The 23,726-nt window shown below is 46.0% G+C and overlaps 2 protein-coding genes across 3 annotated transcripts in view; both read left to right on the forward strand.

Annotated features, from left to right (window-relative positions):
* The window catches only part of LOC135539231 (arginase-2, mitochondrial-like), a 73,839-nt gene that overhangs the window by 46,285 nt on the left and 3,828 nt on the right, over positions 1 to 23,726 (forward strand). The window lies entirely within an intron of this gene.
* LOC135539233 (retinol dehydrogenase 12-like) lies at positions 1,886 to 23,261 on the forward strand. 2 transcript variants are annotated; one of them, XM_064965054.1, is made up of 7 exons: positions 1,886 to 2,077; positions 2,963 to 3,081; positions 3,533 to 3,688; positions 5,597 to 5,701; positions 13,210 to 13,419; positions 20,800 to 20,989; positions 23,105 to 23,261. In XM_064965054.1, exons 1-7 carry the CDS (start codon positions 2,001 to 2,003, stop codon positions 23,208 to 23,210), a joined length of 963 nt encoding a protein of 320 aa, XP_064821126.1. In that variant the 5' UTR covers positions 1,886 to 2,000; the 3' UTR covers positions 23,211 to 23,261. The 2 variants fall into 2 exon arrangements, with proteins under 2 accessions (XP_064821126.1, XP_064821127.1); XM_064965055.1 differs by lacking the exon at positions 13,210 to 13,419.

Below are 23,726 nucleotides of genomic sequence, written 5' to 3' on the forward strand. Positions count from 1 at the left end.
AGTGCTTTGAAAGGCTGGTCATGGCTCACATCAACACCATCATCCCAGAAACTCTAGACCCACTCCAATTTGCATACCGCCCAAACAGATCCACAAATGATGTAATCTCTATTGCGCTCCACACTGCCCTTTCCCACCTGGACAAAAGGAATGCTATTCATAGACTACAGCTCAGCGTTCAACACCATAGTGCCCTCAAAGCTCATCAATAAGCTAAGAACCCTAGGACTAAACACCTCCCTCTGCAACTAGATCCTGGGCTTCCTGATGGGCCGCCCCCAGGTGGTAAGGGTAGGTAACAACATATCTGCCACGCTGATCCCCAACACTGGAGCCCCTCAGGGGTGCGTGCTCAGCCCCCTCCTGTACTACCTGTTTACTCATGACTGCATGGCCAGGCACGACTCTAACACCATCATTAAATTTGCCGATGACACAACAGTGGTAGGCCTGATCACCGACAACACTGAGACAGCCTATAGGGATGAGGTCAGAGGCCTGGCCATGTGGTGCCAGGACAACAACCTCTCCCTCAACGTGATCAAGACAAAGGAGATGATTGTGGACTACAGGAAAAGGAGCACCGAGCACGCCCCCATTCTCATCAACAGGGCTGTAGTGTAGCAGGTTGAGAACTTCATGTTCCTTGGTGTCGACATCACCAACAACCTAAGTACACCAAGACAGTCTTGAAGAGGGCACGACAAAACCTATTCCCCTCAGGATACTGAAAAGATTTGGCATGGGTCCTCAGATCCTCAAAAGGTTCTACAGCTGCACCTTCGAGAGCATCCTGCCTGACTGGTTGCATCACTACCTGGTATGGCAACTGCTCGACCTCCGAACACAAGGCACTACAGAGGGTAGTGCGAACGGCCCAGTACATGGGGCCGCACATTAACTCTGTACCGGTACCCCCTGTATATATTGCTATTTTTTACTGCTGCTATTTAATATCGTGTTACTTTTATTTCTTATTCTTATCCATATTTTTTAAACTGCATTGTTGGTTAGGGGCTCGTAAGTAAACATTTCACTGTGAGGTCTACACCTGTTGTATTTGGCGCGTGTGACTAATACAATTTGATTTGATTTGTTCTACATTTTGTTCTATGACATAATCTTCATCAGCTAATGTCACTTTGAATTGTGGGGCATTTATGTAATCCAAAATGCACATGAAGCAAAATAAAAGCTTCATAATGGTCATGTTAACTGACGGTTATTATATCATAGAACAAGATCTCCTAAACTTGTTTTAACCACAGACCTTATTTTCAGCGTTTATCCCCAAACCCAATTTTTCCCCATAGGAATTTTAATTTTTTTAACCATGCAAGTCAGTTAAGAACAAATTCTTATTTTCAATGACAGCCTGGTCAACAGTGGGTTAACTGCCTGTTCAGGGGCAGAACGACAGATTTGTACCTTGTCAGCTCGGGGGTTTGAACTCGCAAACTTCTGGTTACTAGTCCAACACTCTAACAACTAGGCTACCCTGCCGCCCAGTGGCTGAATGATCCAAAGGCAACTCATTTCCGGTTTTTATAGGACTACAAACTGGCGATCTTCACCTTCTTTCGGATTAATATATTTTTTTTTCATCTGAGGATTAGGATATAGACTAGTATATTTCAAACCAAATAGAAGTTTGTAAAAATTGTAGAATTTTCTGTGTATTACAAAATGGGCCCAATGTTTTTACAAAATAATAAATATGCATAGCGGAACTGTCTTTCAATACAACTTCAAATACAATAGGCAAGTGGAAGTAGTAGTGCGTTTGTGTCGAATCTATTGGAAGACTACAATCCCAGGATTCCATTGAACGAGCATCACCGTGACAACCCGTGATGTATAATAACTCCTCCTCCGACACCTCCCCCATAACGCTTTGACATCTTGGATCAGCTGTTGGTCAGGTGAACACAGAACGGCGCTATGAATGAAGAGCAGTGAAGAAGGGGCTACAATAGAGAGACAGCGAAAGGATCCGTGTCATGATGGTGCTCGTATTGATTGTCGCAGGTCTTGGGGTGGTCGCACTGCTCATGGTTTTATTCGCACCCCACATTAGGTAAGAATAAACGCGTTTTTTATGTTCGAGGCTGTAGTCGATGCATCATCTGATTCTATGCTTGGCTAATTAGTCTAACCTCAATAGAAATGAATTACCGTCATTGGCAAGCTAAAAACGAAAGGATTGTGTTTTGCCATTGGGGTTAAGAAGACTATTGGCGGGAATGAATGGGTGAATCGACATCAACGTTGATGACGATGATCCAGATTATTTTTATGCAGTACAGCCTAGATCAACACTATTTTTTTCCGTAATGAAGACAACCACATTTTCAAAAATAACATTAATTTGTTGTTGTTTTGTGGAATAAAGGCTCTGTCAATTGAACATGGTTTATATGTCAATATGAGCAAATGATAATGCAATTCCTTAGGTAAGGAAGTGCTGTACAGTAGCGCGCTACAATATTTCATGACATGATTATGCACGACAGCGTTGCGCGCGTGGGCGGAGTTATATTTGTAACCATTATTGTTCGGTGAGACCAAGCCAGGTTTTGTGGCGTGACTTGAGTCGTACGATTTTGACGTTTGATCGTTGTTGCCAGAAAGTGATCTTGCATATTGAGTAACAATAATGTTGCATGTTGAACGATCAATAATAGTCATATAATAATAATAATAATAATAATAATCAACTTTACTGTCAAAAGAAAAAGTTGAACACATGTATCTCTATTCTGTAGCCTCAGGATGTATCCCAAATGGCGTCCTATTCCCAATGTAGTGGGGATGGGGAACTATATGGAGAATGGGGTTGTAACAGAAGCCCTGGTGTGGATTTCCACTATATGCCATGGCCAACCTCGCCAACACAGACAGGACTGATATAGAAGTTTGATTGTAGATAAATAAAAACAAATCCATGTTGTTTCTCTGTCAGGAAATACTCAGCAGGTGGAGCATGTATGTCTATGACTCGGCTGGACGGGAAGACGGTCCTGATTACTGGAGCCAACACTGGTATTGGGAAGGAGACTGCTCTGGACCTGGCTATCAGAGGTGACTAACGTTTACACAGGCAGCCCATTCTGGGTCTTTTGCCACTAATTGGTATTTTGACCAGTCAGATCTTATGCCAGTAATTGAGTAGAAGATCAGAATTGAGCTGCCTGTGTAAACTCTGCTAAATGATACCCTATTCCCCATATAGTACACTACTTTGGGGTCCTGGTCTTAAGTAGTGCACTTGAGGGTGTATGGCGCCATTTAGGACTCACTAATGGTCTTCCCAACAGTCATTCATGGTGAGGCCTCCTGTCCTTCATCACCACAAAGATAATGATAACAGAAGAAGAGAAGAGACCATTCAAGAAAGTATCAACGATGCTGATTATTGGTTATTATAATCTGGGTGGATTCGAGCCCTGAATGCTGATTGGCTGAAAGCCAAGGTATATCAGACTGTATACCACACCCCCTCGGGCCTTATTGTTTTATTGTCTATTGCCAGGTGCGAGGGTGATCATGGCGTGCAGGGATGTGGAGAAGGGTGAGGCGGCCGCAGCATCGATACGACGCATCTACTCTAAGGCAAACGTAGAGGTCCGAGAGCTAGACCTGGCTGATACCAGCTCCATACGGGCCTTTGCTCAACGCTTCCTCCGAGGTGAGCCTACTAACTCCATTCACACATCCCAAATCGCACCCTATTCCCTATGTAGTGCACTACTTTAGACCGGAGCCCTTTTCCCTATATAGTGCACTACGTTTGTCCAGAGCCCTATTCCCCTATATAGTGCACTACTTTAGACCAGAGCTCTATTCCCTATGTAGTGCACTACTTTAGACCAGAGCCCTATTCCCTATGTAGTGCACTACTTTAGACCAGAGCCCTATTCCCTATATAGTGCACTAATTTAGACCAGGGTCCTATTCCCTATATAGTGCACTACTTTAGACCAGGGTCCTATTCCCTATGTAGTTCACTAATTTTGTGCAATTTGGGACACTGACCTCCCGTAACCTTTACAGTATATTACAGTATTTATTCTGGCGTTATTACAGTTTATTACAGTATTTATTCTGGCGTTATTACAGTATTTATTCTGCCATTATTGCAGTATATTACAGTATTTATTCTGGCGTTATTACAGTTTATTACAGTATTTATTCTGGTGTTATTACAGTATTTATTCTGGCGTTATTACAGTTTATTACAGTATTTATTCTGGTGTTATTACAGTATTTATGCTGGTGTTATTACAGTATTTATTCTGGTGTTATTACAGTTTATTACAGTATTTATTCTGGCGTTATTACAGTATATTACAGTATTTATTCTGGCCTTATTACAGTTTATTACAGTATTTATTCTGGTGTTATTACAGTATTTATTCTGGTGTTATTACAGTTTATTACAGTATTTATTCTGGCGTTATTACATGTTATTACAGTATTTATTCTGGCGTTATTACAGTATTTATTCTGGTGTTATTACAGTATTTATTCTGGCGTTATTACAGTTTATTACAGTATTTATTCTGGTGTTATTACAGTATTTATTCTGGTGTTATTACAGTATTTATTCTGGTGTTATTACAGTTTATTACAGTATTTATTCTGGCGTTATTACAGTATATTACAGTATTTATTCTGGCCTTATTACAGTTTATTACAGTATTTATTCTGGTGTTATTACAGTATTTATTCTGGTGTTATTACAGTTTATTACAGTATTTATTCTGGTGTTATTACAGTTTATTACAGTATTTATTCTGGCGTTATTACAGTATTTATTCTGGCGTTATTACAGTTTATTACAGTATTTTTCTGGTGTTATTACAGTATTTATTCTGACGTTATTACAGTTTATTACAGTATTTATTCTGCCGTTATTACAGTATTTATTCTGGTGTTATTACAGTTTATTACAGTATTTATTCTGGTGTTATTACAAGTATTTGTTCTGGTGTTACAGTTTATTACAGTATTTATTCTGGCGTTATTAGTATATTACATTATTTATTTTGGCGTTATTACAGTATTTATTCTGGTGTTATTACAGTTTATTACAGTATTTATTCTGGTGTTATTACAAGTATTTATTCTGGTGTTACAGTATATTACAGTATTTATTCTGGCGTTATTAGTTTATTACAGTATTTATTCTGGTATTACAGTATATTACAGTATTTATTCTGGCGTTATTAGTATATTACAGTATTTATTCTGGCGTTATTAGTATATTACAGTATTTATTCTGGCATTATTAGTTTATTACAGTATTTATTCTGGCGTTATTAGTTTATTACAGTATTTATTCTGGTGTTACAGTATATTACAGTATTTATTCTGGCGTTATTAGTTTATTACAGTATTTATTCTGGTGTTACAGTATATTACAGTATTTATTCTGGCGTTATTAGTATATTACAGTATTTATTCTGGCATTATTAGTTTATTACAGTATTTATTCTGCCGTTATTACAGTATATTTCAAGGCAAGCACTAATATTATAATGTGTTTACTCTGTAAAGCAAAGTATAGTATTGACTCTGTATCTGACCCCTACAGAGGTCAACCACCTCCACATCCTGATCAACAATGCTGGGGTCATGATGTGTCCCTACATGAAGACCAAGGACGGTTTCGAGATGCAGCTGGGGGTCAACCACCTGGGTGAGATTTTTAACAGACTCACTTCTAGGGATCTATGTCAATTTGTCTTTCCACAAACATGTTGACACAGCTGGGTAAATGTCCGATTGGAGACCAGGCAAGCAGCGAAGAAACTAGAGACAGATCGGCCTGCTACCAAACATATTATGACCGAGGACGAGACTCTGAGCTGGGCACAGCATCTGGCTGAGGAGGTCACCAGCATCAAGAACTCATTCCAGCAGAGGTTTGATCTCGTCAACAACTCTATTAAACAAGAGTAGTAGAGTCCAGGCAGAGAAGTGGATTGGTGCACTAGAACACCAGAGTAACACAGATGAAGAAGATGCACAACACCAGAGACCCAGACTGTCTGAAAACCAAGGTGACCTGGACCACAGACTGATGGGTGTGGACATAACATGCAGTGTGTAGTACCTCATGAAAGTCATGGGTGTTGCCCAACTGGCAACAGCACAGATCGGGTCCAGGAGGCTCCTCTGAACAGGGTCTATGACGTGGCCATACCCCTGGTGGATTGTACTACCACGATGTCTGGAGTTGGACTACCCTACTGCAGCGTATGATTTTTTTGACACTGCATTGGTAATCCAACGTGCCAGTTGGAGACAGCTGGACCTTATTTGTGTTCTCCCCATAACACACAAAACAATCTGCTCGGTTTGACAAACTGTTCTTGTTGAAGCAACATAGGTACTTAATGCCCTAACCCGGCAAAGTGCATGCAACTCTGGACTCTCCTGTGAGTAGTGGGTAGGCGGTTGAAATACCACTAAGATTAAAAGCTGGTTAGCATGTGATGATGAAAGCACCTTAGGTAAGAAGTTTGGCCCAAGCACTGCTTTAGATCCAATCTTCTGCTAAAGTGAGGCATGATGGGTAGATAGCGCATGTAATTCTCCAACACGTTTGGCTGAAACCATAGCCAGTAGAAAGTCAGTCTTGGCTAAGAGCTCCCATAGCTAAAGTCAAGACAGGCTCATAAATGATCGTAGAACAACATCTAACTCCCATGAGGGTGTGAAGCAGCCACCATTCATGAATTCAGATACTGGAGTGTGTGAGCCTGTTTGTGCACCAATCAGGTCATGACCCATAGAGATGGCTGCCACATACACTTTATTATTATATTTAAAAAATAAAATAATAATAATTGAACAAAATATTAAAATAAAATTAAAAAATTGATCCAAAATAAACGGACATTCACAAACCGAAACAATTGATTGATTGAAACTAAGACCCCCCATGGCCTGCCAACCGGTCCGAGCGTGACACGTGCACAACCAGTCAGCAAGTCTGAAACCCCCGCAGCCCCCATCCCCGACCAACACGCTAGCGCGGTAGCCTTAACCATCACTCAAGCACCACACTCCCTGAGATGGTCCACATACGGACTCCAAATTCTGTCAAAGAAGTCTGATTTTTGTTTCTTTATACTATATAGAATCTATGTAGATGGGGTCTTCCCTGCAGCCGGGAGGTCCCGGGGTTCTTCCCTGCAGCCGGGAGGTCCCGGGGTTCTTCCCTGCAGCCGGGAGGTCCCGGGGTTCTTCCCTGCAGCCGGGAGCTCCCGGGGGCCTTTGACCTTTTCCAGCTGGAAAAGGGGTGCTGTTGTTCTAGACCAGGCAAAGTCATTGAACTATCCTCGTGGCATTTTGTATGTTTATGGAAATTTTGTTGTTGTTTCTTTCTTGCCTCGTGGCATTTTGTATGTTTGTTTATGTGTATTCCTCCCATTAACAATATTACATGTGTAGCTACTGTCATGACGTGACTATCATTAATCTACTGTCATGACGTGACTATCATTAATCTGATGACTGTTATTTATCGAATCAAACGGTTTAATTGTTACTCGATTTAAATTAATCATGTAACAATTAACTCATTAGGAATTTGGGGCACCACAGAAAACTAGTTACTATCTCCCGACTTAAACACTCAAGACATACATATCTTTTACATAAATATTAAATGTTAATTATTACTTCTCGTTCTGAACGTTGCATAATCCTTGGATCCGCAAGAACCCTTCTGAATATTCAGTAGGTGTCACGGCTTTCGTTGTGGGAAGGAGGAGCGGAGCAAAATGCAGCGTAGTTGTGATTCATTTTATTTAATAAGGAAACTATACACGATTAAACTAACAAAATAACAAACGTACGAAAACCGAAAACAGCCCTATCTGGTGCAAAACACAGAGACAGGAACAATCACCCACAAACACACAGTGAAACCCAGGCTACCTAAATCTGGTTCCCAATCAGAGACAGTGACTAACACCTGCCCCTGATTGAGAACCAAATCAAAATCAAATCAAATCAAATTTTATTTGTCACATACACATGGTTAGCAGATGTTAATGCGAGTGTAGCGAAATGCTTGTGCTTCTAGTTCCGACAATGCAGTAATAACCAACAAGTAATCTAACTAACAATTCCTAATCTACTGTCTTATACACAGTGTAAGGGGATAAAGAATATGTACATAAGGATATATGAATGAGTCAGGCCAGACATAGAAATAGACAAACAAGACATCCAACATAGAATGCCCACTCAGATCACACCCTGACCAATCACACCCTGACCAATCAAAACATAGAAACATACAAAGTAAACTATGGCCAGGGCGTGACAGTATGACACAAATCAATTTGATTTACCCCTACTCGGATGGTATCGCGCCTCTCTCTCCCCCGCTACTCTCTCCTCTTCCATCCTATCATCTCTTCCCTCTGCTCATACCTTCTCCAACCTATCTCCTGATTCTGCCTCCTCAACCCTCCTCTCTTCCCTTTCTGCATCCTTTGACTCTCTATGTCCCCTATCCTCCAGGCCGGCTCGGTCCTCCCCTCCCGCTCCGTGGCTCGACGACTCATTGCGAGCTCACAGAACAGTGCTCCGGGCAGCCGAGCGGAAATGGAGGAAAACTCGCCTCCCTGCGGACCTGGCATCCTTTCACTCCCTCCTCTCTACATTTTCCTCCTCTGTCTCTGCTGCTAAAGCCACTTTCTTCCACTCTAAATTCCAAGCATCTGCCTCTAACCCTAGGAAGCTCTTTGCCACCTTCTCCTCCCTCCTGAATCCTCCTCCCCCTCCCCCCCTCCTCCTCTCTGCAGATGACTTCGTCAACCATTTTGAAAAGAAGGTCGACGACATCCGATCCTCGTTTGCTAAGTCAAACGACACCGCTGGTTCTGCTCACACTGCCCTACCCTGTGCTCTGACCTCTTTCTCCCCTCTCTCTCCAGATGAAATCTCGCTTCTTGTGACGGCCGGCCGCCCAACAACCTGCCCGCTTGACCCTATCCCCTCCTCTCTTCTCCAGACCATTTCCGGAGACCTTCTCCCTTACCTCACCTCGCTCATCAACTCATCCCTGACCGCTGGCTACGTCCCTTCCGTCTTCAAGAGAGCGAGAGTTACACCCCTTCTGAAAAAACCTACACTCGATCCCTCCGATGTCAACAACTACAGACCAGTATCCCTTCTTTCTTTTCTCTCCAAAACTCTTGAACGTGCCGTCCTTGGCCAGCTCTCCCGCTATCTCTCTCAGAATGACCTTCTTGATCCAAATCAGTCAGGTTTCAAGACTAGTCATTCAACTGAGACTGCTCTTCTCTGTATCACGGAGGCGCTCCGCACTGCTAAAGCTAACTCTCTCTCCTCTGCTCTCATCCTTCTAGACCTATCGGCTGCCTTCGACACTGTGAACCATCAGATCCTCCTCTCCACCCTCTCCGAGTTGGGCATCTCCGGTGCGGTCCACGCTTGGATTGCGTCCTACCTGACAGGTCGCTCCTACCAGGTGGCGTGGCGAGAATCTGTCTCCTCGCCACGCGCTCTCACCACTGGTGTCCCCCAGGGCTCTGTTCTAGGCCCTCTCCTATTCTCGCTATACACCAAGTCACTTGGCTCTGTCATAACCTCACATGGTCTCTCCTATCATTGCTATGCAGACGACACACAATTAATCTTCTCCTTTCCCCCTTCTGATGACCAGGTGGCGAATCGCATCTCTGCATGTCTGGCAGACATATCAGTGTGGATGACGGATCACCACCTCAAGCTGAACCTCGGCAAGACGGAGCTGCTCTTCCTCCCGGGGAAGGACTGCCCGTTCCATGATCTCGCCATCACGGTTGACAACTCCATTGTTTCCTCCTCCCAGAGCGCTAAGAACCTTGGCGTGATCCTGGACAACACCCTGTCGTTCTCAACTAACATCAAGGCGGTGGCCCGTTCCTGTAGGTTCATGCTCTACAACATCCGCAGAGTACGCCCCTGCCTCACACAGGAAGCGGCGCAGGTCCTAATCCAGGCACTTGTCATCTCCCGTCTGGATTACTGCAACTCGCTGTTGGCTGGGCTCCCTGCCTGTGCCATTAAACCCCTACAACTCATCCAGAACGCCGCAGCCCGTCTGGTGTTCAACCTTCCCAAGTTCTCTCACGTCACCCCGCTCCTCCGCTCTCTCCACTGGCTTCCAGTTGAAGCTCGCATCCGCTACAAGACCATGGTGCTTGCCTACGGAGCTGTGAGGGGAACGGCACCGCAGTACCTCCAGACTCTGATCAGGCCCTACACCCAAACAAGGGCACTGCGTTCATCCACCTCTGGCCTGCTCGCTCCCTACCACTGAGGAAGTACAGTTCCCGCTCAGCCCAGTCAAAACTGTTCGCTGCTCTGGCCCCCCAATGGTGGAACAAACTCCCTCACGACGCCAGGACAGCGGAGTCAATCACCACCTTCCGGAGACACCTGAAACCCCACCTCTTCAAGGAATACCTAGGATAGGATAAAGCAATCCTTCTCACCCCCCCTTAAATGATTTAGATGCACTATTGTAAAGTGGCTGTTCCACTGATGTCAGGTGAATTCACCAATTTGTAAGTCGCTCTGGATAAGAGCGTCTGCTAAATGACTTAAATGTAAAATGTAAATGTAATCATTTGTTTATTAACTAACTAAATAATAACACAGAATATACACACACACTTACATGAGATAAAAGTCCCTAGTGGACTGACAAGATATGATGGCTTGTTACACATATGGAGAGGGAGGGGTAGGTAAAGAGAGGGAGAGACAACACTTGGATACATTTGGAGGCTCATGGAAATATTAACGCTTACCACCGCTCATTCTGTTTAGAAATGCAATCTATACTTATACACGTAGCTGTCTTTCTCTGTTGAACTCGATGGGTCTTATGGAGTGGAGTGGTTGTTAGAATAGATACTTCAGATGTACCAACTGTTGTCTGTGGGGATTCTTCTTCCCACCTCGTGTCTTTAGTCAAAGTTCTATGACCTATTTTACATGCACAGCTGCAGACTGTGAATATTTCTGGTCTCCAAGGTGACGTTATCTTCTCTTCTTGTGTTGAAGTTGAGAGCTTCACAGAAACTCACCATTTCAACGTGTAGACTATCGTCTCACGTCTTTTGGTATCAATGGTTGATTAATTCAGGGTTCAGCTCTCAACCATTTTATACGGCAGTTGTAACCCGGCAATGTACGGGTCTCACCATTTTCATGGTGAGAGGTGAAGCCACCGCTGGTCTTGTAGTTGTAACCATTTGTAACGTTCAGTTCGCGCTGTACTTTGGCTGTCCTGTATGTTAATTATTAGTGAGTCCTTTTAAGCACCCTGGCAAAAGGGGGCGAACTCTGAGCTCACTTGGGCATGACTCCTGACTAGTTTATATGAAAAACAATTATCTAATTAGAAAACTAAAATCACAGTTCTATTTAAAAAAATATATACTCTCATACGTAATAATTTACTTTATACAACACTTAGATGTAAACTTGACAGAATGCGTGTCCTTCCTAAGTCAGTTACTTTATCATACCATCCTTAATGACATCACAAAATAATAAACAATGACAGGATTATTCTTTACATCCCCCCAAACCATTCTTAACATTCCTGTCTTATGAATATTGTTGGCGGCAAGAGTCTCTCTGTAACAAAGAGATTTCAGTTTTCCAATACTGCAGGGCAAGGAAGAGAAAGTTCTCGCTAAATTTCGGTCCAGTGTTGCGGTGTCAAGACTGGCACAGCCCCCCACCCTGTTGTCTTGGCTGTGTGCTTAGGATCTTTGTCCTGTTTGGAAGATGAACCGCCCCAGTCTGAGGTCCTGAGCGCTCTGGAGCAGGTTTTCATCAAGGATCTTTCTGTACTTTGCGCCGTTCATCTTTTCCTCGATCCTGACTAGTCTCCCTGCCGCTGGAAACATCCCCACAGCATGATGCTGTCACCACCATGCTTCACCGTAGGGATGTGCCAGGTTTCCCCACAGCATGATGCTGTCACCACCATGCTTCACCGTATTGATGGTGTCAGGTTTCCCCACAGCATGATGCTGTCACCACCATGCTTCACCGTAGGGATGGTGCCAGGTTTCCCCACAGCATGATGCTGTCACCACCATGCTTCACAGTAGGGATGGTGCCAGGTTTCCCCACAGCATGATGCTGTCACCACCATGCTTCACCGTAGGGATGGTGCCAGGTTTCCCCACAGCATGATGCTGTCACCACCATGCTTCACCGTAGGGATGGTGCCAGGTTCCCCCACAGCATGATGCTGTCACCACCATGCTTCACCGTAGGGATGGTGCCAGGTTTCCCCACAGCATGATGCTGTCACCACCATGCTTCACCGTAGGGATGTTATTGGCCAGGTGATGAGTGGTGCCAGGTTTCCTCCAGACGTGACGCTTGAAATGAAGGACAAAGAGTTCAATCTTGGTTTCATCAGACCAGATTATCTTGTTTTTGCCATGATCAGAGTCCTTTTAGGTGCCTTTTGGTAAACTCCAATCGTGCTGTCATGTGGCTTTTACCGAGAAGTGGCTTCTGTCTGGCCACTCTACCATAAAGGCCTGATTTGGTGGAGTGCTGCGGAGATGTTTGTTCTTCTGGAAGGTTCTCCACAGAGGGAACTCAGTAGCTCTGTCAGCGTGACCATTTGGTTTTTGGTCACATCCCTGACCAAGGCCCTTCTCCCCAATTGCTCAGTTTGACCGGCGGCCATCTCTAGGAAGTCTTAGTGGTTCCAAACTTCTTCCATTTTAGAATGATGGAGGCCACTGTGTTCTTGGGGACCTTCAATGCTGCAGACATTTTTGGTACCATTCCCCAGATTTGTGCCTCGACACAATCCTATCTCGGAGCTCTACGGACAATTCCTTCGACCTCAGGGCTTGGGCAGCTAGCCTTAACGGTACTAACCATGTACAAGTAGTACTTCAATGACATAAGTGTTTCATTCAACATGATCCTAGTATTATTTCCTTTCTGACAAGGCAACAGCATCATATTATTGTTTACTCCTGGTAGGTCACTTCCTGTTGCCCTATGACATAAAAACAGTGTTCTATTCAACAACTCCAATAGTTTATTTTCTGATATTAGGATATTATACTCTGATCCTTTGTTGCAGTACAACACGGATTGCATCATGTGTTGTTGTTTACTGTTTCTTCCTGGTAGGTCACTTCCTGTTGACGTACCTCCTGATTGGCCTGCTAAAGCGGAGCGCACCGGCCCGCATCGTCGTGGTTTCATCCCTGGCTCATAACTTTGGCTGGATCCGCTTCCATGACCTCCTCAGTCAGGGCAGCTACAACAGCGGCCTCGCATACTGCCAGAGCAAGCTGGCCAATGTCCTGTTTGCTAGGGAGCTGGCCCGCAGACTCAAAGGTAGGGTGTGGGGGGAGAGGAAGAGAGGGAGGGAGGGAGAGAGAGAGGGAAGAGCGAGAGGGAGGGAGGGAGGCAGGGGGAAGAGCGAGAGGGAGGGAGGGAGGGAGGGGAAGAGCGAGAGGGAGGGAGGGAGGGAGGGAGGGAGGGAGGGGAAGAGCGAGCGAGAGGGAGGGGAAGAGCGAGCGGGAGGGAGGGAAGGGAAGAGCGGGAGGGAGGGAGGGGAAGAGTGAGAGGGAGAGAGGGTGGGGAAGAGCGAGCGGGAGGGAGGGAAAGAGCGAGTGAGCGGGAGGGAGGGAAAGAGTGAGCGAGAAGGAGGGAGGGGAAGAGTGAGCGAGAGGGACGGAGGGGAAGAGCGAGTGAGCGGGAGGGAGGGGAAGAGCGAGAGGGAGGGAGGGAGGGAGGGGAAGAGCGAGAGGGAGGGAGGGAGGGGAAGAGCGAGCGGGAGGGAGGGAGGGAGGGAGGGAAAGAGCGAGCGGGAGGGAGGGAGGGGAAGCGCGAGTGAGAGCGAGCGAGAGGGAGGGAGGGGAAGAGCGAGAGGGAGGGAAGGGGAGAGAGCGGGAGGAAGGGAGGGGAAGAGCGAGGGAGGGGAAGAGCAAGGGAAGGGGGAAGAGCGAGCGAAGGGGAAGAGCGAGGGAAGGGGTTAAGGGAGGGGAAGAGAGAGCGAGGAGGGGGAGGGAGGGGAAGAGCGAGAGGGAGGGAAGGGGAGAGAGCGGGAGGGAGGGAGAGAATTGCAACCTGCCACGTGGATTTATTAACACACAAAATAAACTGAGGAATAGTGGCCATGCACATAGACTTTCAATGAGAAAACACACCCAAAAGACATGATCAGAAAGGCAAAACCATATTTATGACGGTACATGCTACAGTGCATTTGGAAAGTTTTCCCACATTTTGCAACGTTATAACCTTATTCTAAAATGGATTAAATAAAACAATCTACACACAATACCCCACAATGACACAATACCCCACAATGACTCAATACCCCACAATGACTCAATACCCCACAATGACACAATACCCCACATTTAAGTCATTTACATTTAAGTCATTTAGCAGACGCTCTTATCCAGAGCGACTTACAAATTGGTGAATTCACCTTCTGACATCCAGTGGAACAGCCACTTACAATAGTGCATCAAATCATTTAAGGGGGGGAGAAGGATTACTTATCCTATCCTAGGTATTCCTTGAAGAGGTGGGGTTTCAGGTGTCTCCGGAAGGTGGTGATTGACTCTGCTGTCCTGGCGTCGTGAGGGAGTTTGTTCCACCATTGGTTGGCCAGAGCAGCGAACAGTTTTGACTGGGCTGAGCGGGAACTGTACTTCCTCAGTGGTAGGGAGGCGAGCAGGCCAGAGGTGGATGAACGCAGTGCCCTTGTTTGGGTGTAGGGCCTGATCAGAGCCTGGAGGTACTGCGGTGCCGTTCCCTCACAGCTCCGTAGGCAAGCACCATGGTCTTGTAGCGGATGCGAGCTTCAACTGGAAGCCAGTGGAGAGAGCGGAGGAGCGGGGTGACGTGAGAGAACTTGGGAAGGTTGAACACCAGACGGGCTGCGGCGTTCTGGATGAGTTGTAGGGGTTTAATGGCACAGGCAGGGAGCCCAGCCAACAGCGAGTTGCAGTAATCCAGACGGGAGATGACAAGTGCCTGGATTAGGACCTGCGCCGCTTCCTGTGTGAGGCAGGGTCGTACTCTGCGGATGTTGTAGAGCATGAACCTACAGGAACGGGCCACCGCCATGATGTTGGTTGAGAACGACAGGGTGTTGTCCAGGATCACGCCAAGGTTCTTAGCGCTCTGGGAGGAGGACACAATGGAGTTGTCAACCGTGATGGCGAGATCATGGAACGGGCAGTCCTTCCCCGGGAGGAAGAGCAGCTCCGTCTTGCCGAGGTTCAGCTTGAGGTGGTGATCCGTCATCCACACTGATATGTCTGCCAGACATGCAGAGATGCGATTCGCCACCTGGTCATCAGAAGGGGGAAAGGAGAAGATTAATTGTGTGTCGTCTGCATAGCAATGATAGGAGAGACCATGTGAGGTTATGACAGAGCCAAGTGACTTGGTGTATAGCGAGAATAGGAGAGGGCCTAGAACAGAGCCCTGGGGACAACAGTGGTGAGAGCGCGTGGTGAGGAGACAGATTCGCGCCACGCCACCTGGTAGGAGCGACCTGTCAGGTAGGACGCAATCCAAGCGTGGGCCGCGCCGGAGATGCCCAACTCGGAGAGGGTGGAGAGGAGGATCTGATGGTTCACAGTATCGAAGGCAGCCGATAGGTCTAGAAGGATGAGAGCAGAGGAGAGAGAGTTAGCTTTAGCAGTGCGGAGCGCCTCCGTGATACAGAGAAGAGCAGTCTCAGTTGAATGACTAGTCTTGAAACCTGACTGATTTGGATCAAGAAGGTCATTCTGAGAGAGATAGCGGGAGAGCTGGCCAAGGACGGCACGTTCAAGAGTTTTGGAGAGAAAAGAAAGAAGGGATACCGGTCTGTAGTTGTTGACATCGGAGGGATCGAGTGTAGGTTTTTTTCAGAAGGGGTGCAACTCTCGCTCTCTTGAAGACGGAAGGGACGTAGCCAGCGGTCAGGGATGAGTTGATGAGCGAGGTGAGGTAAGGGAGAAGGTCTCCGGAAATGGTCTGGAGAAGAGAGGAGGGGATAGGGTCAAGCGGGCAGGTTGTTGGGCGGCCGGCCGTCACAAGAAGCGAGATTTCATCTGGAGAGAGAGGGAGAAAGAGGTCAGAGCACAGGGTAGGGCAGTGTGAGCAGAACCAGCGGTGTCGTTTGACTTAGCAAACGAGGATCGGATGTCGTCGACCTTCTTTTCAAAATGGTTGACGAAGTCATCTGCAGAGAGGGAGGGGGGGAGGGGGAGGAGGATTCAGGAGGGAGGAGAAGGTGGCAAAGAGCTTCCTAGGGTTAGAGGCAGATGCTTGGAATTTAGAGTGGTAGAAAGTGGCTTTAGCAGCAGAGACAGAGGAGGAAAATGTAGAGAGGAGGGAGTGAAAGGATGCCAGGTCCGCAGGGAGGCGAGTTTTCCTCCATTTCCGCTCGGCTGCCCGGAGCTCTGTTCTGTGAGCTCGCAATGAGTCGTCGAGCCACGGAGCGGGAGGGGAGGACCGAGCCGTCCTGGAGGATAGGGGACATAGAGAGTCAAAGGATGCAGAAAGGGAAGAGAGGAGGGTTGAGGAGGCAGAATCAGGAGATAGGTTGGAGAAGGTATGAGCAGAGGGAAGAGATGATAGGATGGAAGAGGAGAGAGTAGCGGGGGAGAGAGAGCGAAGGTTGGGACGGCGCGATACCATCCGAGTAGGGGCAGTGTGGGAAGTGTTGGATGAGAGCGAGAGGGAAAAGGATGCAAGGTAGTGGTCGGAGACTTGGAGGGGAGTTGCAATGAGGTTAGTGGAAGAACAGCATCTAGTAAAGATGAGGTCGAGCGTATTGCCTGCCTTGTGAGTAGGGGGGGAAGGTGAGAGGGTGAGGTCAAAAGAGGAGAGGAGTGGAAAGAAGGAGGCAGAGAGGAATGAGTCAAAGGTAGACGTGGGGAGGTTAAAGTCGCCCAGGACTGTGAGAGGTGAGCCGTCCTCAGGAAAGGAGCTTATCAAGGCATCAAGCTCATTGATGAACTCTCCGAGGGAACCTGGAGGGCGATAAATGATAAGGATGTTAAGCTTGAAAGGGCTGGTAACTGTGACAGCATGGAATTCAAAGGAGGCGATAGACAGATGGGTAAGGGGAGAAAGAGAGAATGACCACTTGGGAGAGATGAGGATCCCGGTGCCACCACCCCGCTGGCCAGAAGCTCTCGGGGTGTGCGAGAACACGTGGGCGGACGAAGAGAGAGCAGTAGGAGTAGCAGTGTTATCTGTGGTGATCCATGTTTCCGTCAGTGCCAAGAAGTCGAGGGACTGGAGGAGGCATAGGCTGAGATGAACTCTGCCTTGTTGGCCGCAGATCGGCAGTTCCAGAGGCTACCGGAGACCTGGAACTCCACGTGGTCGTGCGCGCTGGGACCACCAGATTAGGGTGGTCGCGGCCACGCGGTGTGGAGCGTTTGTATGGTCTGTGCAGAGAGGAGAGAACAGGGATAGATAGACACATAGTTGACAGGCTACAGAAGAGGCTACGCTAATGCAAAGGAGATTGGAATGACAAGTGGACTACACGTCTCGAATGTTCAGAAAGTTAAGCTTACGTAGCAAGAATCTTATTGACTAAAATGATTGAAATGATACAGTACTGCTGGAGTAGGCTAGCTGGCAGTGGCTGCGATGTTGACACTACACTAATCAAGTCGTTCCGTCGAGTGTAATAGTTTCTACAGTGCTGCTATTTGGGGATAGCTAGCTAGCTAGCAGTGTTGATTGCGTTACGTTACGTTAAAAGAACGACAATAGCTGGCTAGCTAACCTAGAAAATCGCTCTAGACTACACAATTGTCTTAGATACAAAGACGGCTATGTAGCTAGCTAGCTACGATCAAACAAATCAAACCGTTGTACTGTAATAGTTTCTACAGTGCTGCTAATCGGGGCTAGCTGGCTAGCTAGCAGTGATGATTGCGTTGCGTTACGTTAAAAGAACGACAATAGCTGGCTAGCTAACCTAGAAAATCGCTCTAGACTACACAATTGTCTTAGATACAAAGACGGCTATGTAGCTAGCTAGCTACGATCAAACAAATCAAACCGTTGTACTGTAATAGTTTCTACAGTGCTGCTAGTCGGGGGCTAGCTGGCTAGCTAGCAGTGTTGATTGCGTTACGTTACGTTAAAAGAACGACAATAGCTGGCTAGCTAACCTAGAAAATCGCTCTAGACTACACAATTGTCTTAGATACAAAGACGGCTATGTAGCTAGCTAGCTACGATCAAACAAATCAAACCGTTGTACTGTAATAGTTTCTACAGTGCTGCTATTCGGGGGCTAGCTGGCTAGCTAGCAGTGTTGATAGCGTTACGTTACGTTAAAAGAACGACAATAGCTGGCTAGCTAACCTAGAAAATCGCTCTACACTACACAATTGTCTTAGACGTTAGCTAGTTGCTTAGCTAGCTGCTGGGCAGATAGCAGTGTAGACTACGGGACGACGGAATACGATAATTACGCAATTATCTTTGATACAAAGACGGCTATGTAGCTAGCTAAGAAGAAATTGCTAAGATTAGACAAATCAAACCGTTGTACTATAATGAAATGTAATGAAAATGTAATGAAAGGTTATACTACCTGCGGACCGAAGTGTAGATGCGACCGCTCGCTCCAACCCGGAACCCCACAATGACACAATACCCCACAATGACTCAATACCCCACAATGACACAATACCCCACAATGACTCAATACCCCACAATGACTCAATACCCCACAATGACTCAGTACCCCACAATGACTCAATAGCCCACAATACCCCACAGTGACTCAATATCCCACAATGACGCAATATCCCACAATGATGCAATACCCCACATTGATTCAATACCCCACAATGGCTCAAAACCCCACAATACCACACAATGACAAAATGAAAACAGGTTTTTATAAAAACAAAAATACTTTATTTACACAAGTTTTCAGACGCTTTGCTATGAGACTCAAAATGGAGAAAAATTAATTAGAAATAAACTTATTTACATAAGTATTCAGACCATTCGTAATGAGACCAAAAATGGAGCTCAGGTGCATCCTGTTTCCATTGATCATCCTTGAGATGTTTCTACAACTTGACTGGAGTCCACCTGTGGTAAATTCAATTGATTGGACATGATTTGGAAAGGCACACACCTGTCTATATAAGGTCCCACAGTTGACAGTGAAGGGTACCAAAACATTTCTGCAGATGGTAGAGTGGCCAGACGGAAGCCAATCCTCAGTTAAAGGCTGATGAAACAAAGATTGAACTCTTTGGCCAGAATGCATCACATCTGGAGGAAACCTGGCACCATCCCTATGGTGAAGCATGGTGGTGGCAGCATCACATCTGGAGGAAACCTGGCACCATCCCTATGGTGAAGCATGGTGGTGGCAGCATCACATCTGGAGGAAACCTGTCACCATCCCTATGGTGAAGCATGGTGGTGGCAGCATCATGCTGTGGGGATGTTTTTCTGCGGAAGGGACTGGGAGACTAGTCAGGATCGAGGGGAAAGATTAAAGGAGCAAAGTAGAGAGAGATCCTTGATGAAAACTTGTATCAGTGCGCTCAAGATTTCACCTTCCAACAGGACAACAACCTTAAGCTCACAGCCAAGACAACGCAGGAGTGGCTTCGGGACAAGTCTCTGAATGTCCTTAAGTGGCCCAGCCAGAGCCCGTTCTGAACCCGATCAAACATCTCTGGAGAGACCTGAAAATAGCTGTGCATCAACGCTCCCCATCCAACCTGACAGAGCTTGAGAGGATCTGTAGAGAAGGAAGGGAGAAACTCCCCAAATACAGGTGTGCCAAGCTCGTAGCGTCAGACCCAAGACGACTAGAGGCTGTAATCGCTGCCAAAGATGCTTCAACAAAGTACTGAGTAAAGGGTCTGAACACTTATGTAAATGTTATATTTCTGTTTTTATTTTTCTGCATTTGCAGAACTGTCTAAACCTGTTTTTGCTTTGTCATTATGGGAAATTGTTCTTCTCAATACAATATATTTTAGAATGAGGCTGTAAAGTAACAAAATGTGGAAAAAGTGAAGGGGTCTGAACGCTTAATAAAAATGGAAATGCAACAATCACAAAGATTTTACTGAGTTACATTTCATATAAGGAAATCAGTCAATTGAATTAAATTCATTTGGTCCTAATCTATGGATTTCACATGACTGGGCAGAGGTGCAGCCACCCACTGGGGGTTTTCTCTAAAACAACGTTAATTTCGCTAATGTTAAATTCTCTGGCAACTGCTGCAGTCAAGCATGCCAATTGCACGCTCTCTCAACTTTTAATTTTTTTAATTTTACCTTTATTTAACCAGGCATGTCAGTCAACTTGAGACATCTGTGGCATTGTGGCACAAAACTGCACATTTTAAAGTGGCCTTTTATTGTCGCCAGCACAAGGTGCACCTGTGTAATGATCATGCTGTTGAGTCATATTCTTGATATGCCACACCTGTCAGGTGGTTGGACTTTCTTGGCAAAGGATAAATGCTCACTAACAGGGACGTAAACAAATTTGTGCACAAAATCTGAGCGAAATACGTTTTTTTTGTGCGTACGGAACATTTTCTGGGGTCTTTTATTTCAGCTCATAAATCATCATTTTTTTACATTTCACATTTTTATATTTTTGTTCAGTTACCAATGTGTCTCAGGGGTTTGGGGATCAAGCGAAAAGCCTGACATTAGCTTGGTAACTGAATCCTCTCTTCTTCCCTCTCTCCAGGTTCCAGTGTGACGGTGAACTCTGTCCACCCGGGGTCGGTGTGTTCAGACCTGGTACGCCACTCCACCATCATGTCTCTGCTGTTCTCTCTGTTCTCCTTGTTCCTGAAGAGCCCTCGGGACGGGGCCCAGACATCCATCTACTGCGCTGTGGCAGAGGAGCTGCACTCCCTCACCGGGAAGCACTTCAGGTGAGATTACAGTATGAAGTTCTGACCCCTCGACCCTCAGCGTTTTAGATGGAACTGGGATTCCAATGGCTCTGTGGGTTATAGTGCTGAGTGATTTTAGTGCTTTTTGAGATCGTTTCGGCTTGATCTATGAAAAAAAGAATCACTGTTTTCAGTTTTGGATAATAAAAAAAAATGCCTTTTGCATTATGTGGGTTGACTGCTGTGACACAGAATAAAACAATGAATAGTTCCATGATGGTAGTGACTGCCCATTACTGTTTAGCACCGATTAACCTTCATTTATTTTAATAATATTATTTCAGATGTTTTATTTGATGACTTAATTATTTAATTCCAAGTTGTCATCATCTCTATAGAGCTGCTGTCTGACAAGAAAAATCACAATTTTAGTAGTTCTTCAAGTACATAAGGCATTGTTTTATGACTGCTCAATACCAAACTATCAATCACTTTGATCGTGTATTTTCAGGTAGCGATACCTCAAAGCAACTGCTCTCTATCCCTCTTAATTGCGAGTTCTTCTGTCTCTCCGTTTCCGTGCTCCCCGCATAGACCAGACAAGTAGACGAGCAATGGGTTATGGTTATTGTAGTTAATTACCACATTTTCTGCGCGTTAACAATGTAGAATATTGGCCTGTCGGAAACTTCATTGCGCATTTCAGACGTGATCTGATTCATCTCTAGAGAAACTGTGCATTGAGCTCACAGAAAAAAAACTAACGAAATGGAATCCAAATACTTGAATCGATGGCGTTGACCAAATAGTTGTTTAAAAAATGAAAAAATGACACATTTCGGATAATCGCTCAGCACTAGGTGTTGTGGGTTAGAACAAGGTGTTGTGGGTTAGAACAAGGTGTTGTGGGTTAGAACAAGGTGTTGTGGGTTAGAACAAAGTGTTGGGGGTTAGAACAAGGTGTTGGGGGTTAGAACAAGGTGTTGGGGGTTAGAACAAGGTGTTGGGGGTTAGAACAAGGTGTTGGGGGTTAGAACAAGGTGTTGGGGATTGGGGGTTAGAACAAGGTGTTGTGGATTGTGGGTTAGAACAAGGTGTTAAGGGTTGGGGGTTAGAACAAGGTGTTAAGGGTTGGGGGTTAGAACAAGGTGTTGAGGGTTAGAACAAGGTGTTGTGGGTTAGAACAAGGTGTTGTGGATTAGAACAAGGTGTTGGGGGTTAGAACAAGGTGTTGGGGTTAGAACAAGGTGTTGGGGGTTAGAACAAGGTGTTGTGGATTGTGGGTTAGAACAAGGTGTTAAGGGTTGGGGGTTAGAACAAGGTGCTGAGGGTTAGAACGAGGTGCTGAGGGTTAGAACAAGGTGCTGAGGGTTAGAACGAGGTGCTGAGGGGTAGAACAAGGTGCTGAGGGTTAGAACAAGGTGCTGAGGGTTAGAACAAGGTGCTGAGGGTCAGAACGAGGTGCTGAGAGTTAGAACGAGGTGCTGAGGGTTAGAACGAGGTGCTGAGGGTTAGAACGAGGTGCTGAGGGTTAGAACGAGGTGCTGAGGGTTAGAACGAGGTGCTGAGGGTTAGAACGAGGTGCTGAGGGTTAGAACAAGGTGTTGAGGGTTGGGGGTTAGAACAAGGTGCTGAGGGTTAGAACAAGGTGCTGAGGGTTAGAACGAGGTGTTTAGGGTTAGAACGAGGTGTTGAGGGTTAGAACGAGGTGTTAAGGGTTAGAACGAGGTGTTGAGGGTTAGAACGAGGAGTTGAGGGTTAGAACGAGGTGTTGAGGGTTAGGGGTTAGAACAAGGTGCTGAGGGTTAGAACAAGGTGCTGAGGATTGTGGGTTAGAACAAGGTGATGAGGGTTAGAACAAGGTGCTGAGGGTTAGAACGAGGTGTTGAGGGTTAGAACAAGGTGTTGAGGGTTGGGGGTTAGAACAAGGTGCTGAGGATTGTGGGTTTGAACAAGGTCCCACATAGGCCACTTAATACATACTCTGTCAATTTTGACAGTTCTGTGAGTCACTATGGAGTAAACACCTGCTAGATGACCAAATAATTTATTAGAAACATTCTACTTTCATTTGATGACAGAATAAATCAAAAGGGAAGCACTGCTCATGCAGATAACTAAAGTCCTCTTCCTCCTGCTCACACTCTCTCTCAGTGACTGTGCCCCGGCCTTCGTGGCACCCCAGGGGAGGAAGGAGGAGACAGCCACGAAGCTGTGGGACGCCAGCAGTGAGCTCCTGGGCATCGTCTGGGACGACTGATCTGAACCACCCTGATAACACTATCCACAGCTTGCATCGCCAAGTGCACACTATTCCTTTATAGTTCACTACTTCCGACCAGGACCCACAACCTTGTTCCCTGTCTCAATTGCTTCCGCATAGGAACGAGCCGGCTAGTAGACGAAATTAGGGCCCACGGGGCTCTGGTCAAAAGTAGTGAACTATAGATTAGCGCTCACACTATATATAAGGTGCCATAGGTGACGCAACTAGGCTCTCTGTTCTCAAATCATTATCATTTCATGACATTAATTAACCTCAAAACTACAGTTATCCCAACGGGACTTGAGGAATTGGGTAGGAACCATAGAGGTTGAAAGACGCCGTAATGGCACAGAGATGAGTCCTCTATCTCTATGGTAGTAACTGTAAAATGAGTCCTCTATCTATCTCTATGGTCGTAACTGTAAGGTCAAATGCATTACTGTACTGTGAAGGGTCTAGTCAGGGCATAACCAGGTCTAGCCAGGACATAACCAGGTCTCGTCAGGGTAT

Source organism: Oncorhynchus masou, unplaced genomic scaffold (genome assembly GCF_036934945.1).
Source record: "Oncorhynchus masou masou isolate Uvic2021 unplaced genomic scaffold, UVic_Omas_1.1 unplaced_scaffold_1172, whole genome shotgun sequence".
Classification (NCBI taxonomy): Eukaryota; Metazoa; Chordata; class Actinopteri; order Salmoniformes; family Salmonidae; genus Oncorhynchus; species Oncorhynchus masou.

Bases quoted from the DNA above. Each gene is read 5' to 3' on its own strand.
- LOC135539233 (XM_064965054.1), top strand. From the start codon at position 2,001: ATGATGGTGCTCGTATTGATTGTCGCAGGTCTTGGGGTGGTCGCACTG. The intron at 3,082-3,532 runs GTGACTAACGTT...GTCTATTGCCAG, and splicing joins TCTGGACCTGGCTATCAGAG to GTGCGAGGGTGATCATGGCG. The intron at 5,702-13,209 runs GTGAGATTTTTA...TCTTCCTGGTAG, and splicing joins GCTGGGGGTCAACCACCTGG to GTCACTTCCTGTTGACGTAC.